At 38.5% G+C, this 16,971-nt stretch overlaps 1 protein-coding gene across 3 annotated transcripts in view; it reads right to left on the reverse strand.

The window, feature by feature from the left end:
- LOC103696967 (probable ubiquitin-like-specific protease 2B) overlaps nt 1-12,405 on the reverse strand; it is a 42,106-nt gene extending 29,701 nt beyond the window's left edge. For 2 of the 3 annotated variants that reach the window (XM_039129550.1, XM_039129548.1), the window contains exons 1-6: nt 11,932-12,405; nt 7,740-8,023; nt 7,548-7,641; nt 7,420-7,472; nt 3,794-3,988; nt 3,618-3,693 (exon numbers count right to left, since the gene is read on the reverse strand). In XM_039129550.1, the coding sequence (XP_038985478.1) occupies nt 3,618-3,693; nt 3,794-3,988; nt 7,420-7,472; nt 7,548-7,641; nt 7,740-7,874 (553 nt within the window). In that variant the 5' untranslated portion in view covers nt 7,875-8,023; nt 11,932-12,405. The remainder of the gene's footprint in view (nt 1-3,617; nt 3,694-3,793; nt 3,989-7,419; nt 7,473-7,547; nt 7,642-7,739; nt 8,024-11,931) is intronic. The other variant, XM_039129549.1, reaches the window with a different exon arrangement.
- Between the last annotated feature and the right edge of the window lie 4,566 nt (nt 12,406-16,971).

Raw genomic sequence — 16,971 nt, forward strand, 5'->3', positions numbered from 1 at the left:
TCAAAACCAGTGTTCAGAAAAAGGGTTAAGATGCTGGTTGACCCATTTGTCCCGTCACCTGCCAGTCTTTATGGCTTGGGTCAGATGAAAACCTGAAAATTGGTAAAACCTGTTCAACCCAATGACCTGGATGGTTCAACCATTTCAGTCGCCTGATTGAACCAAGTTTGACATATCCAAGTGAACCAAAAATCAATAAACAAATATACATACACAAACAAACACATATTGACACACACAGAGAGAAAGAGAGAGAGAGAGTTTTAGCAAGGTCGATTGAAGCAGTGGACTAGGTCACTTGATCAGCAGCCATAACCAGCAAGAGTGAAGAGAACTAGGTAGATCTCATGGTGGGATCAAAGTATTGTGGTCAGATCTGGTGGGGATCAGCGCAGCATGGACTGATCTGTGGTGATGTCAGATGAAACCCGGCCACATCCAGTGGAAGCAGAGATGATGCAACAAGATTTGATGGAAGCCGAGGTGCGAGGACATGACCATGTGGAAACGGATACAAGGCAGCAAGAACTGGTGGGAGTGAGGCAGGAAGACATGATCTCGTAGGAGCTGAGGTGGTGAAGTGACAAGAATCGGTGGGAGGGATAGTGAGGGCCAGTACGAGGCGAGATCTCATGTGAGTCCTGGTGGGAGGCAGCGGTGAGACCTGGTAGGACATGAAGTCTGATGGGAGGTGAGAGGAAGCAGCAGGACATGGAGGCTTCGAGAACCTGGCAGAAGAAATCTCTGAAGGGAGCACTGGTACATTGGGAATCGTATGTTTGATGATATTTAAAAAGCAAAAGCTTTTGGTTGGTCAAACTGTAGGTGAGCTACAATTGAACCAGAAAGTGGTGACGGCCATAATGGCAGTTGCCACTGGGTTCTGAACATTGGTCAAACTCAAAACAGCTACTAGCAATGATGCATACTCCTCTAAGCATTGACAATCCATATGTTATTGTGTCGAAGGGAAATGATCATACTGTTCAAATGTGTTCTAACGACATAAGAATCATCTACCTAGATCAGCTCAGGACCAACAACACCAGAACAATTTACCAAACATAATAGTGTCTCTCGCACAGTCTCCTCTAGTTGCTCATAAACACAATTGGTCTATCTTTATCCTGATCCATAGCAAACAGAGAAACCACCTCACACAGAAGCACTTGAATGGCTTGGTATTAGGGGTTGCAAGCAGGTCAGGTCAAACCAGATATGGGTCAGATCGGGTACAAATTAGGTCAAAAATATGTCAACCCTAGCACAACCTGTTTATTAAGCAAGTTAAAAATCTAAATTCAAATCTAACCATAATATTAAATAGGTAACCTAACCCAACCTATAATGGGTTAAATGAAGTTAAATGAGTTAAATGGGTTAAGCATTGCCCCTACTTGGTATACATTCATTACAATCAGAGGATCATATTGAAGTGCACTAAAGAGGAAGTGGAGTTGACGTACAGTGACCTACTTCATTATGCAAGCGAGGCCAGAGTGGATGCAAAACAATGGCAAAACGACACATGCCACGTCTAGCTCAGCAACCACAAAGGTCGGAGGGCTCTGTTTTTGAGACATCCTCCCAAAGATTTGACAGAGAGATGCTAAGAAGAGGCCATCACAATACCCAATCTAGTCAAGATGGTAGGCACAGTCAATCCACCTTCAAGAGCCAGGCATGCAAGGAAATCCAAGGAAAGAAGGTTGCTCCCCAGGAAAACAAGAAAGGGAAAGGAACGGGAATGGCATTTCCATTGGAAAGAGTGAATGAGGAGCCTGTTCACTATTATTCGAAGACTAGTATGCCCTTAAATGACCGATTGCCCAGATCATCTTACGACACCAATGATGATGACGATAATAGTTCAAATGACAATACATCTGATGGTTAAGGAGGTATAAGGGACATAGCACGGCTGCATATGACCCGCGGTCTTAGGGTCTTCAATTCATCAGCGAGTCTCACTTTAACCATGCCACAAAGGATAGAGACCACGATACACAACCTGATAGAGCCCACGAGGATACCATTACATACAAGAGACCGGCCCTCAAAGTCATCTGAGACACGGCGCTACTGTTGTAGATCATCTTGCACGTGGAGTAGAATTCCTAGATACATCTGAATCTGAATTGTACATCGAATCCTATTTCATACATCCAACCTATGATCCATATGGATATCCTTTGTCGGAGGCATCATATTCGTGTACTACCCTCCATAGCCTCGAACAACTAATGGATCAAATTTGGTTGCCGCGATCTTCTGATGGCCAGCCCAGTATCAAACAAAGAACCGGTATCAAGGTGCCCATCCAGCAAATGCAAGTTATGGGATGCAGAAATATAGGACATATTATCTGGAAACTTAGTATAATATCTCAAGCTTGGACTATGACCGAGTTACCAACATTTATGAGGGGCATAGGCACTACAAAATTTTAAAAGTCAGTACATATTTTGTACTTTTAGTCTATTATTTTATTATATGTATATTCAATTACATGTACTTTAATTATACTTCAAATTCATTTGATGACAAAAAAAAGACATCAAAACAACATTAAAATCCTAAATTAAACAACCACATTGATTCAAATAATAATTGAAAACAACAAGATTGAAAGAACGAAAAAATAAAGAAAATGGAGTACTAGTTAGATGACCAATAAGCTATAGTCATACCATACCATGAGACGGTATGGCACCAAGCCAATACCGTACCATACTAGTCATCGACCGATACAGCACCTGGTACCAGTTCGATAGACCTTGATCTGATGAGGTTAACAAAACTAAGGCTTCAATCTCGGCAAAGCCTAGAATAGCCTAATAAGATGTTAAAGAAAGCTCCTCAAGAGCACCTAGGAGAGGAAGCCATATAGAGAATCTGATAGCATAAATAAATAGTCAAATGGCATTATTCCTCATCCACCACTCAATGTTATGAAATTTCACAGATGTAACTAGAAGCAGAGTGAGCTTTTCAATCTCCTCTTTCAAAGTCTTCTTCTAACGTTTGGAAACCAAATTTACATGCTCTAAAGTCTGAACAATGAAAAGTCATAGGAAACATACTGAAACAATTATTTGGACTAAACATGTTAAGCAACCAGACAAGCAACAATAGACTTTTAACATTAATCAGTTATTCAGTGATACTATTACAACTTACAGATCAAGCTACATAGCAATTTCCCCTCTCACCTAATGTGGTCAAATATGAATTCTTGAAGCGCCATAACATTCACAGACAGTACATAACAAAAGATAAGAGAATTTTCATATATTTAAGAAAAGAAATTTTGGATTCGTGTTGTTTGACTAGCTAGGACTTAACGTATCAGCTGCTTAGCAGTCACAGGCAAAAGTAGACTCAGTTAGCTCTACATAGTCCAATCTGGATAAACAAAAGTCCACTTATCACTAAACTGAAATTTTAATTGCAAACACAAATTGATGAGAATCATAAGAGGAAAAGGCATGGAGGATGTTGATGCAATTACATAGATGATAAAACAAGTGATTCGAAATAAATAAGGCAATTTTAAGATGGAAGAACTGCCAACGGATGGAATCAGGAATGAAAATATTCCGAAAAAACAGGCATACCACCATCCTTATGAGGTTTCTCAATTCCAGTAGCATCTGTTGCTCTAAGACGAAGTTTAACCAAAGCAGCTTCAACCTATAATAATAAGAAGATTATATCACCAAAAATCAAAAGCTACTACTTATGGTGCAATACCCAATTTGATTTCTAAATCAAAGGGAGCAGCAATACCCACACTTCCGCTCCATTGGCGATGAATATAAATGATATCAGCAATTGCACATTCTAAAACAAGTTTTTCATTTCCACTGGCATCTGAACACTCGATCTTAATGCAATCTGCAAAGAAGGTTAACCGAGATTCTCCATACAACATGTCCTTATATATAACATAATCTGGGAAAACTATGACATTCATGTCATCATCCACCTGCAAGCCACGAAAAAAGAGCATTAATCAAGTATATTGAATGATGGTAAGAAATAAAACAAATAAGAATATACAGAACTGAAAAGGTTCCAAAAAACAATAAGATCAGCAACTAGAATATATGACCAATACGATCAAAGATAAGAATGAAAATTTAACAGCACAATTAAAAAAATGACAATAAAACATCCTAGCAATGGTAATTTTCATTACAAACTGCAAGGTACACCATCAAGAACAGCAAGCAACGTTCACTGAACCATGTTGAACGGCCAGTTTGAGGCGTACCGTACCAGATCAATCAAGAACTGGCACAATTCAAGCTATTAATTCGAGATGGCCTGCTCGTAATTCGAATCTCCCTTGGATCAGGATATTCGAGAGAGCGCCCCCAATAAAACATCCTACCAATGGTAATTTACATTACAAAACTACAAGGTATGCCATCAAGAATAGCAAGAAAGGTTCCCCAAACCATCACGAATGGCCGGTTCGGGGCATACCAAACCAGATCGATTGGGGACCAGCACAATTCGGGCTATGAATTCGAGACAGCCCGCTCGTAATTCAAATCTCCCTTGGCTCCGAATATTCGAGAGAGCGCCACCCCCCTAACCACTCTCAATGGTCCTCTCTCTCTCTCTCTCTCTCTCTCTCTCTCTCTCTCTCTCCCCTCTTCGTTCCTCCCTCCCACCCTCTCCCTCTCCCTCTGTCTCTTCCCTTCTCTACAGTTTTCTTTGTGTCAATGCGCCCCAGAACAATACGATAAGGACCCATACCATGCCAAGCCAGTCGCCAGCTAATACGCCCTCTAGTACTAGTTCGGCAAACCTACATGGCAAGCGTTATCCAAAAACTTGGCAAGAGCACTCAAATGTCCAGCATGCCAGCAAACACAAAACCAGACACAGTACTACTTGAACTTCCAGGATGCATGACAGTTGTACCCTCAACTAACCTAAAATGCCTCAATTCCATATAACCAAACATCAAATATAATTTCTTGCCTACAGTATTCAATATACGCATTTCAATTAATGCAGCTTGTTCAGACTGATTTAAACAGAGGATGGGTAAGAGAGTCTGACTGTATAGCTAGTAAAAAAGCATAGCCTCCTGGCTGATCAGTCAAAGAAAAAAAAACTGCACCTCTAATGAGCAGAAAAATCACTTCATCTCATATACCAATTTTTTGTTTCTAGGTCACATTGCCAAGTGCAACTGTATTTCATCAAAACCAGGTACACCTAAGGAGTGGGCTATTGCACCACAAATAGCACCAAACCTTGGTTTGACGGAATGCCTCAAGATTGACAAACTGAATTCCACGTTTTGGAACTACATCATCTTATAAAATGGATCTAAGTTTTCCTCTTACAAGAACCCATTCCAATATATAAATTCAACATGCCCGCCTAGAGGTTGACTTTTATATCCGGCATTGCATCTGTTTTGAAAACTCACTACTATCACAACTTCGTCCATATCACTTTTAACTTGAAAAAAAAACCCTATAATTAAAATATATGACTCAGTGATCCTGGATCCAGATATTCTACAATCAGTGGAAAAAGAATCATAAGATTTATCATCATTCATTTTTATATAGGCAATTTTTGTTCCCACTATCTACCAATTGAAGAGCAGTCACTTTCCTAGTACTGAAGTTAGTTTCATTTTCCACCCTTGCTTCGTGTAGCTGTCAAGTTCACGCCCAAAAGTTCTCCTTTTATCCTTTTCTTTCCACTTGGGATGATAAACCCATGGACTGATGAACACAATGATTTAATGCCTGTAGTCAGCACTGAGTTCCATCAGAGACAGAGGATGAGCTCCATCAGTTTAAGTTCATCAGCTTAAAGTGATAGTGCACCTATCTCTGATGGATCTCCACGAGCTACTTTCTCTAGTATTGCAGATAATTATGTTTTGGTGGGTTGATAAACCCATGGATCCCATCAGTTCGATCCAGATGAATTTCACCACTTAAAATTTGCACTGGATTTTTCATGCCATAAGTCAGAATGTCAGATAGTGTTATATGGAAGTCTAGGCAATGAAAAATCTCTGACAGTTGCCTAGATATTTGTGGAAGTGCAGTGGTATGTTGTAGTTTCCCTAGGCTGTAAGTAAGCAGAATGGTGTATAATTTTAGTGAAAAATTGCTTGCAAAAAGAATTAGTAAGGTGTTGTCAAGGATCCTTCCCAATTTTTATATTTTAATTAATTTCTAGTATATGTTGTGAATCTTACAAATAGAAACTTGGAAGTGGTATCTTCACAATCATCAGTAACACTAGCAAGGCAGAGTTCCACCACCTTGTCATGGAAATTAGCAGCATGCAGGAAGAAAAGAAATGAAAACGTCAAATATGAAACTTCAAATGGGGTGGTGCATTTTTCATCAATGGATAAAAGGAAAAGTGTTATCCACTATTACTGGTATTGTTATATCAAAATCAAGGAACATGGCTAATGAAGTGATAAAGGATAGACCATGAAGTATATGCATTTAGAAACAACTCTAACTCCAAACCTACGGGGCATATGGGTAAAAGGGATATTCAAAGTTCTGTAAAAAAAAAATTAGGCTGTGTTTGGCATCGCCATCACTTTTTGTTTTGAAAAAATTCAGAAACAAGAATTCTGTTTTCATTTTTTTCAGATTTCTGACAACAGAAACATGTTTGGTAATCACTACTTTTTTTAACAACAAAACTAAAAAAACATGTTTCGTAAACAGGGACGGAGGTGGAGGCGGCGGACCAAGAGGCACTTGAGGATGCGATCAGCCTTGGAGAAGCCAGCGACCATTGCATGAGGGCAGTTGGAAAAGGCACAGACGAGGGCAGAGGAACAGAAGAGGGAGCGGAGGACGTGGGTGATGAAGGTCTCAGTGGAGGTGTCGAAGAGGCAGAGGGCGTTGCGGACAAGAAAGTCAGCAATGATGGAAGGGGGAACATGGGAAGCACGAAGGTCAGAGATGAGGATGCATGGGGTGATGAAGAGGGCATCATCGGACGAGCAGAAGGCAGTGCGGTGGTGGAACAGGAGGTTGCTGAGGAATCGGAAGGAGTTGAGAAGGAAACCAAATAGATGAGGAGTCGGGGGGAGTCAAGACGCACACGTGGAACGAAGCCTAAAAAGTCACTTCTAAAAATTGTGGAAGTGAGAATTTTTCACTTCTACTTTTTTCAAAAATAATGGAAGTTACTTTTTTGAATAAAAAAACAGGGCAACCAACCATCTTTTCTGCATCGAAATTCGTGTTTCCACTTTAAAAAAGAACAGGAATACCTTTAGTTACTCATGTCCTGGATACCAATCCAGGATAACAGGAATAAATATCAAATATATTATAATGAATCTTGTTCAATAAAAGTTCACCAGTGTATTGCCCCAGAATGACAGTCATGAAAAAAAATTCTTACCATATCTCCATATGTAGTGCAACAATTATCTGAGAACGGGGGCTCTAAATAACCTGACATTACAAAGTAAGTTGTCATGAACTAGGTATTAAGCAATAACAACAGAAGTTATATTAGTAAAAGCTGACCTTCATTCTCAACATCAGAAACTGTAGTTGATGGAGATTCAGATTCTGACATCCAGCTCCCTTCATCATCTGAAATCACATCAACTGCTGTTCCCTGACAGAAATTTCAATATGAAAACCTAATGAGAATATTAAAAAGCCAGAATAGCACAAAAGATTCAGGTCCATGAATTCACTGAGAATATTGAATACATCAGATGGAATCTCTGGGAATTCTTTGTCGCCTACAGAAGGTATTGTAAGACTAGAAGTTCTTGTAAGAGTTACAGGTTCATTTTCATCTTTGTACATATGACCATTCTCTTCACAACTTGTTGAAGATGCCATAAATTCATCCAACTCGGTTTTCCCATCAATAGAAGCCAGATTTGTTTGAGGTGTCTCTACAATACATGACTCTTGGGCATTCTCTCTTTCATGCAAATCTATACAAACAGTAGACACATCTGTTCGCTTTAAATTCAAACCTGAGTGGACTGCAACAAAGATAAAAGTATGAAATGAGCGGGAAGCAGCAAATTTACTGATAAATCATCGGCTAAAACAAAGTTCATTTTTTCAAAGAAAAACAGAATTAGATAAATTAAGAAATTTCAATAACTGTTTGCTTCTAGTGATCATCATAAAACTACCCAACTAATAGGCAGAGAGCCAAAACATAGTGCATCGAATAAAAGTGCCAAAAAATCAGGTTGGAGTACAATAAATAATTGACAGAAAATATATATTACATGAACATCAAATGAGAAGAGTCCATAAAGGACCCAAGATGCTCAAACTAGAAGTGCAACACAAAGAATCCCCTTAATATTTTACTAAAGATGACAATCAAGCATTGCCTTGTAAGAATTCAGTCTTGCCACATATGTAACAAATGAAGTTGGTAAATGATTGACAGATGGAGACCTCTAAACCACATGATTATAACGCATGATCACCAGAGACAGCCAATCTTTGAGATGATGAGTATTGCATCATAACTAAATATCAAAACTAAAAAATCATAGGCACCTACTACAGCATTCTGCTAAGGGAGTATTCTCTAGTCAAGAATCCGCTCTAAGAAGGTTCGGAGATTTGTGAAGGATTTATAATTGAGGGTTACAACACCAATGATAACATATTCTATTTCATGATGAAAATTGTATATTATCCAAAATTATATTTACCATAAACTTGCTAAAAAAGACCATTGAACAAAATTGAAAGCACAGAAACACCGAAAAAGAACCCTCACACCATAAAGATGGAATTGATTATGAAGCATGGTTCAAGGAAAGGTTTCAGTAAATAGGAGATGGGGAGATCCTTCTCTGAGGAACTCTTCATCATGGGTGAGAATTCAGCTGATCCAAGCCTGGAAAACCTAGAATAAGCCCAAGAAATGAGCTTGGACAATGGATCTCCACTCACCAAAGGTGGTGGCGTCCAAGAAGGGGGGTTTCTAAGGATTTGGTCAAGAAACAAAGGATGAGGCCATGCATGAGAGGGTTAAAGAAAAGACTGGAGAAGAATAGAGGGGAGAGGATAGGACATGATCAACATTGATTGAGAAGATGAAGAACAAAAATTTAGGGCAGGGAAGATAGATCGAGAGTTCATGCTCAATTTGAACAGGAGTAAACCCCCAATTTATCCTCCCTATATAGCTGGGACAGAGCCGGAAACATCACTCGCAAGTCAAAATAGTTATACCCAATTTGTTCAAACCCCCAATTTCACAAGAACTCTGGATTGAAATAGTGCATCTTGCTGATTTTGTCCTCATTTAAATTTTGTTAAATCCAAAACTTCCCCTTAGCAACAAATGAACTTAATATTATATTTGATAATAGTAATTACATTTTTAGCATAGCACAATATTTTCATATAATAATATGTAATGGACCATAGTGTATCATTAACATTCTATTGATATTATCATTACAAATATTTACATCATGTTTTTATAGCATGTTAAATATTACCATGAGAGTATGTTAATACATATATATATAGACATAATAAACATTGTCACCAACAATAGGTTCTGCCATTATTTGTAATGCATTGTAATAATAAGCAAGGTTCGCAATACTATACAAGTACCATGTTGCTATAATATCAAGTCGGTTTGGCATAACAACACACGGTACGCCCATTGTACCAAGTATCAGTTTGCTTCTAGTAGGTATGCCTGATACAGAAGGGGAGGCACCAGTACAGAAGTGTTACCCCCAAGAGTCCCATCATGTTTCCAAATTGAGTATAAAGGATCAAGAATCCAAGAGTTAAGAGTTAAGATCTAGGGAGCACAACATAAGTTGTTGCCTGATTTCCCAAAATAGTAGTTAAAATGCATACTAACAAACATATCGGCCAACTAAAATATGTGATTATACAAAAACATCAATAATAAACGGTTAGAAAAAATAGCATTACTGAGTTGAACATGAGCGGATTGGGCAATTCTCACATTTAGCTCATTTATTTTTCAAGCCAAAATTCAGCTCTTCTGCTAATTGAGTGAGCCCTGTATTAGCCTAAATTTCCAGCTAAACATTAAAAAATTATCATAATAAAAATATTGACACAAATTATAGCAATGATATATTATACTCATGTTGTAACATTAACGTAGTATATTATATCAGAGCTATCATAATATTTTAATGATTCATTATATTACTTATATTATAATATCTAGCAATGTAAAACATATAATATCATGAATCTATAATTTTACTTATAAATAATTAGTAAGTTATAAATTATATTAACACTAGCATATGGATTTGTGAAATGCATGTTTGAGAAGAAAATATATAAAAAGAAAATGAATCCAGGTCAAGGGCAACGAAAAAGATTGGAGGTAAATATCATGGGTGCTAGACATGGTGACAGGTGGGGCACTAGTGGTTATTTCAAAAGATAAGGTGGTCCAAAAGGGATGAAAAAGATGAGAATATATAAGCGGTGGCTATGGAAGATATAACAAAGGAGTTGTCATCGAAGATGGCTAAAAGAGAGCTTAAGGATAGATAAGCAGCCAATGATAAAGCCACTAGCATGAGGCATGCAAACTAGCAACAAATGGAGTAGAAGAAAGCTACCCAAGCTAGAAGCGAATGGAGGTGGATTGTTTCTCATGTTATTTGGGCGAGGAGATAGGGACGACGGAGAGGAAGATATAGGGAAGGAGACGAGGGGAACCTAAGGGAACTTCTTATACAAGAGTTTAATAGATGGAGTCTGAAAGAGAATGGATATGAAATGCCCTCGACAGAATTTCGTTCACCTATAAAGTGGCCTCTACAAGAGGTAGTTCTTCAAAAATGACAATAAGATTTTTTTCCTCTTTTAATATTGGATACCTGTTACGATATTATTCAAAAATGTCAAAAGTTACTAGAATATACTCCTCTATCCAAACAACCCTCAATGGGCCTTTGTATTATTTTGTAGTAAATAATGAAATTGACAAAGTTGATTAAGAAAAAAGTGAGTTCTAAACAATAGTAAATTGAGCTAGGCAATAACCTATTAGCAGCATTCCTTCTAAGTTCAAGAACTTTTCAGTTTTGAAACATGGGAGGTGTTCCCAAGTGTTTGGACATGGATAATTTCAGTAGATGGATCTTCCCTTCATTCCTCCAAAAGTATAAAGCCAAAAATCATATAAGAAAACAAAAATTTCTTTATTTGGAAAGGCAAATCACTATGGCTCTAACACTTTGACTTGCTAGAGATAATCTTTGGTAGATAGATCTATGAGGTACTTACAATGTAACTCCAAACATGGATGTAGTAGTAATAATCCCTCATAAAACAGGCCGAATTTCCATCTCATCCAAAGTTGACCCCAAGTACCCATAACAATGAACTCATCATGTCTCCGATGCACAGGTCACTTGCACAAATTGCATGAAATTCCTCAACAATGGAAAGCCAAAATACTGGGGACTCATAAACAGATTTAAAAGAGGTCAACATCCAGCACATCAATGCTTGTAAGGATGTGTCAGGGGCCAATTTTACTGTGTGAAGGATCAGGTTTTTCTAGTTTGTCGACTCCAAATTATCCATAAGACAAAAGTATAAAAGCTGTCCACCGAAAACCTAGATTTTTGATGGTGCAATTGATAAACACACTGTTTAGCACATACCAGAGAGTTTGCCATGTTGACTCACACAGTTCTACCAACATACTAGGGAAAATAACGTTTTAAACAGAAAGAAACCATAAACTTCCCTTTCTAACTGCAATTGGTCACTCGAATCATAAAAACACACAACACCTATGGTCTCCGGATTCGCAAAACGGTTCAGAAACGTAATTAAGCAACAGAATGAACTGATTAAAGTCGAAATTAGGGTTACGGGTTTCGAGTGGGAAAGAGCATACAGGCCTCAAGGAACTGATACTTGGTGTCTGCTTCCTTCAACCTGGACTGGATTCTGGCCGCGAACTTCCCCGGACGCCGCCTCCACAGCCTCCTCCTCTTCGTTGAAATCGTAGACGGCGAGATCCTTCTGCAAGGAACTCCTCATAGCCGGCAACAGTTCAGCTGATCGGAGCCTGGAACCCCAGAATAAACCCTAGAATCGGGCCCCCAGTCGACGGATTTCCGCTCGGCGATGGTGCTAAAGGAATCCACGCTAGGGTTTTGGCCGAGAAAGAGAGGGACAGGAAGGAAGACGAGGATAGAGAAGAGGAGAGAAGGAGAGGAAAGGATCGCCTTCTATTCTAGGGCATCGATCGAGAAGAACAAGAAGGGGCGAGGATCGATTAAAAAGTGAGGGAAGGATAGATCGAGAGGGGCACGCAATTTGGAAAGGTATAAACCTGATTTTTACGGGTCGGGGATGGTTGTGCCCGAGGACACAGTTTAGGTCAAACCCCGTATAAAACCCGGGTCCTGTCTAACTCGAAGATCTTGTCCCGTCCAATTTTTCATAACCCAAAATACCACTCTTTTAAATAAAATACAGTTTCAACCAAGTTGAGGCCTTCTTGCTTGTTTTTGCTTTTTAGAAATTTGCAAAATGACCCCTTCCCAATTTCCAACAACGGTTCTCGGCCAGCTGGCCAATGGCACTCACCCACTAATTCAAAAAACCAAGAATACCTTCGCTCTCTTCAAATATCTTCAAACGTTTTTGTCCTCTAATCCCCCAATTTCAAATCATTCCGTTCCAACCCTCCGCTTCCGTCCAGTGAATACTAACGTTTATTTAATTATTCTCACCCTCTTTGGAACTATTCAAGAGAGATCCCTTCCTTAAGAGACAGAGAGAAGAGAGAGATAGACGTGCAAGGTATCGACCTTGATGCCAACCATTGAGAAGAAGAGAGAGGAGGGAGGGAGACTAGGTGGCCTCGATCAGGATCAACGCCAAGGCTATGTAGCCCCTGTCATGTGGAAATGAGGGGGAGCGAGAAGAAAGAAAGGAATGAGAAGAAGAGGAGCAGGGGGCGGTCGTTGGTCAGCTGTGCTGACCACAACGAGGTGAGAGAGAGAGGCAAAGGAGGAGGAGGGGGTAGGCAAGGCCCTTGGTTGTCGACTTATGGCACAACTGCGGGAGGAGAGAGATGGAGAGAGGGGTAGAGAAGCAGAGAGACAAAGATATGGAGGGGGAGAGAGAGAAGAGGGAGGGACGAGAGAGGTTGGGAGAGGAAAAAGAAACGAGGTGACGACATTTATTAATGACAGAGGGAGGAGGGCGAGAGAGAGAGAAAGAGAGAGGAAGAGGAGGGAGATTGGTAGATATCTAATACTAGCGACACGATGAAGGTAGTGGCTCAGTTGCAAGGGAGAGAAGTAGGGAAAAAAAAGTTATTAGTAGGTCAGCTTGTTGAGATTTATTGTCAATGCCCTAATTTTATTACAATTTTTATTTTTAATACTGATTTAATTAAGTTAGATTAAGTCTTAGACTTCGTATATTAGAGCTTATCTTTGGTAGAAGGTAGTTTTATTAAGAGCGTGTAGTTTTATTAAGGAAAGGAAATGAGAGTTTTAGTGACGCATATTGGATAGGCATGAGACTTCTTTGTGGAGAGAATCTAACTCATTATTTAGATCTTTATTTATTTTAAATAAATTTATTTTTTCCTCTTAATTTTTTTCTACTATCGTTACTTGATTTAATTAGTTTTCGTTCTGATCACAAGCTGACATGTTTGATTTACAATCAAAATAGGATGCCGTTCTACATGGTATCAAAGCAAGTTTGAAGTGTGGCCAAATAGTTTGTAGCTTCAATTAATTTTTTTCATAGCATAGTTTTCAAAGATACTTGTTTGACATGGTTTTAAAGCTTCTAGTAATTCATTTGCAAATGGGGCAAACGATTCAATGTTTGAATCGCCATGGCTGATTTCACCCAACTTCAACGTTCCAATGTAGTTATTTTTCCACTACCACCTGTCCATGAATGTTGAATGACAACCTATCATGCAAGTTTGAAGTCTATAATATCTTGATCATAATCTTAGCTGACTTTCACCAGACACTCAACATGACCATTTTTATTACAACCATTTATCTTTGTATGTTGAGAGACATCCATTATCCAATTTTGAAGTCTATAGTGTTTTGATCAAGACCTTGTGACCCATCAATGGCAGGCTCATATTGCACACATTGGATTACTACATCAGTCCATGATTCAAGCGTTCTGTGCACACAACCACAGGAATTCAAATTATTTCATGGTAAAAGAAGTTTCACGGAATACACCAAAATCTGGGAGCACGCTGGACATGAAAAAAAAAATGCATCCACGGTAAGCAGTAACACTTGGATTTCTTCTAGATTCAAGGAAGAACAATCACAATCACCTGATAGGAACAGCATACAATGTCACATGCTCAAATATGGGAGAGGCTGAATAGGACACTGGTTAAAGTGGATGAAGACAGCAATAAATGCAGGTCTTCTTTGGACATTTTAGAACCATGTCGTCAGCACTGGAATTATAAGCCACGTCATCAGCTACGAATGTGGAATCAAGCCGAACATTCTTCAATCCAACATTGGTCCTGAAATAGGCAGAGATGGCGCCATTGGGTGCGACAATCTCATGGTATGGACCTCCATCTTTCCAATATCATGACATAACCTCGCAGGCAGCGTTTTGATCCACGAAGAAAGTTGAGACAAACAAGAAGGGGCATAAAGCAGGGTTACATGCACTACAAAATCCCTGTTGCAATGCTGGAAGTTGCATATAATCTTCAAGGACTGCTCTGGTATATATGTCAGAACCTGTTACGTCAAAAGACCAGTTCATGAGATTTTACAACTGGGAGTAAAAATACAAAATATATATTTAATTTCTCAAGAAGATTTTGCTTCGTCAGGTTTTCTCTCTCAATCTGCCAGGTCATGGGGCACCATACAGAAACTGTAAGATCCCATCTACAAACAATTTCTGCAGTTTCAAACTGCAAGAAGATTTTGCTTCATCTGGGTTTTCTTTTCTCTCAATCTGCCAGAGTCGAGGGAGACCACACAGAAACAGTAAGATCTCTTCTTAAAACAATTTTTGTACTCCAAGAATGAGCTCGGGAGATCAATAGATGTAGTTGGATCATTTATAGATTTTAGTTCAATATATATCTTTTCAACTTTGAAATTTGCATATATGCTTAAATAATTACAATTCAAGCCAGGTTCTTTCTTAAAGTAACTGGAATAATAATGAAGTTCAGCAAATTGCCTTTACATGTATTAAAAAAACCTCATGCTGGAAAAAGTATAACAAGACAATCATGACCTAGTCAAATTGCAGTACTAACTGAAAAGGATATCCGTATCTAAACAAAAATGATGCAGAAATAATTGACGGTTATGATTATACCATATATCAAATGCATTTATAAGACAAAATCAGGTTCCATTTCCAATTATATCCAAGCCCGATCAATTGCGCTTTGAAGCGCAAAAGGAAGTTATTCATTGTCGTGCACCCTCAAAATTATTATATGCATGATTGCATGCCCGATAGGTGCTATGGGCAGTCCAACAGGGAAAGCATACTCGACCACATTTCTAACCAAACTCTTTAAGAAAACCTACAAGCAGGACCTGAAATTTTTTCCATCATGCAACAAAATTCCTTTACTTCGCCCCAAAATATGTAGAGCTTTTCTTTAAATGATAGGAGCGAAAACAGATAAATAAGCAAACAATCACAGCACCTCCCCCATTTAGTATACATAAATGCACTAGGCGAAACTTGGTAGTTCCCAAAAACGAGAAGAAAAGTCAGTTTTGGCAGGGCAAAACAACTTATTTTAGCAAAGATGTTGGTTGCTGGCATTTCCTTTTTAAAATCCATAATAGCCCTAATTAGGGACTTAAAAAAGGAGCCAGCTTCGCTTTCATGAAGAACCATCGATTTGGTACGAACAAATATGCCACATACCTAACAACATGAATTTTGGACCAAATAAAAAAAAATGGACAGCACCACCCCCCAAAAGACTCGAGCATTTGATTTCTAATAGCGTTTATTGTATTGTTTGGGTAAAACTATGATTTACATCCAAGTGCCAAGACCAAATAGCCTCAGTAAAAAAGAAGATTTATTTTTTAAAAATCAGGAATAAGATGATGAAATATTAAGGTGGTAAAAAATTACGGTGGATACTGTTGAGTATGTTAAACTAATATAATGATATGTTGAATAACATGGAAGATTAAGGGCCTGTGGGATGCAGGGAGATCTTAATAATCCCACTAAGATCTTACGGCAGGACTCATGTTTCTAAAAATATGTGTGATTGAGGTGACTCAAAAGAAAATAGATAAAGCTGTGGGTAACAACTAATCCTTATTTTTCCTGGATAAGTTAAATTAGAAGGGACTAATTATCCCAAAAAATTTAGGGATAAGTTGTCGCTGGCTGCTGCAAACTCTTGTTAAGGCATTCGTTCATACATGGTTTTAAAGAACAGAGCCCACTAGGAAAGTTCTTATCCATCCTATTGATCTTCCAGCATCCAAGAAGACAATAAATGACTGCAAAAGCTGTAATGCCCAAGAGTAAAGTCAATATACAATTTAAACCAACAAGCCACAATGTCAAGAGAGATTGATAATCATAAGCATTTAACAAACAAATTAAAATTGAGACTGAGTTAGGAGCTTAAATAAGTGACATAATATGTGCCCTTATTGAAGAATATTAAGCAAAATAGGTTTACATTGGATAATTTTGAATGAAGTCAGGGATTCAACTTCTATTGAACTTTGTGTGCATAAGTGCCAAAAGAACAACCAATATGGAAGGTTTAAAAAAAATGGAAATAGTACAAACAGTCACAAAGATAAGAAAAAACCAAAAAAAAAAGGAAGAAAGAAAGGTGGGGTTGGGGAGAGGAGGCATTCTATTTCCACAACTATATACATCATAACCAACCATTCAGAAAAGCAAA

This window comes from Phoenix dactylifera, chromosome 8 (genome assembly GCF_009389715.1).
Source record: "Phoenix dactylifera cultivar Barhee BC4 chromosome 8, palm_55x_up_171113_PBpolish2nd_filt_p, whole genome shotgun sequence".
Classification (NCBI taxonomy): domain Eukaryota; kingdom Viridiplantae; phylum Streptophyta; class Magnoliopsida; order Arecales; family Arecaceae; genus Phoenix; species Phoenix dactylifera.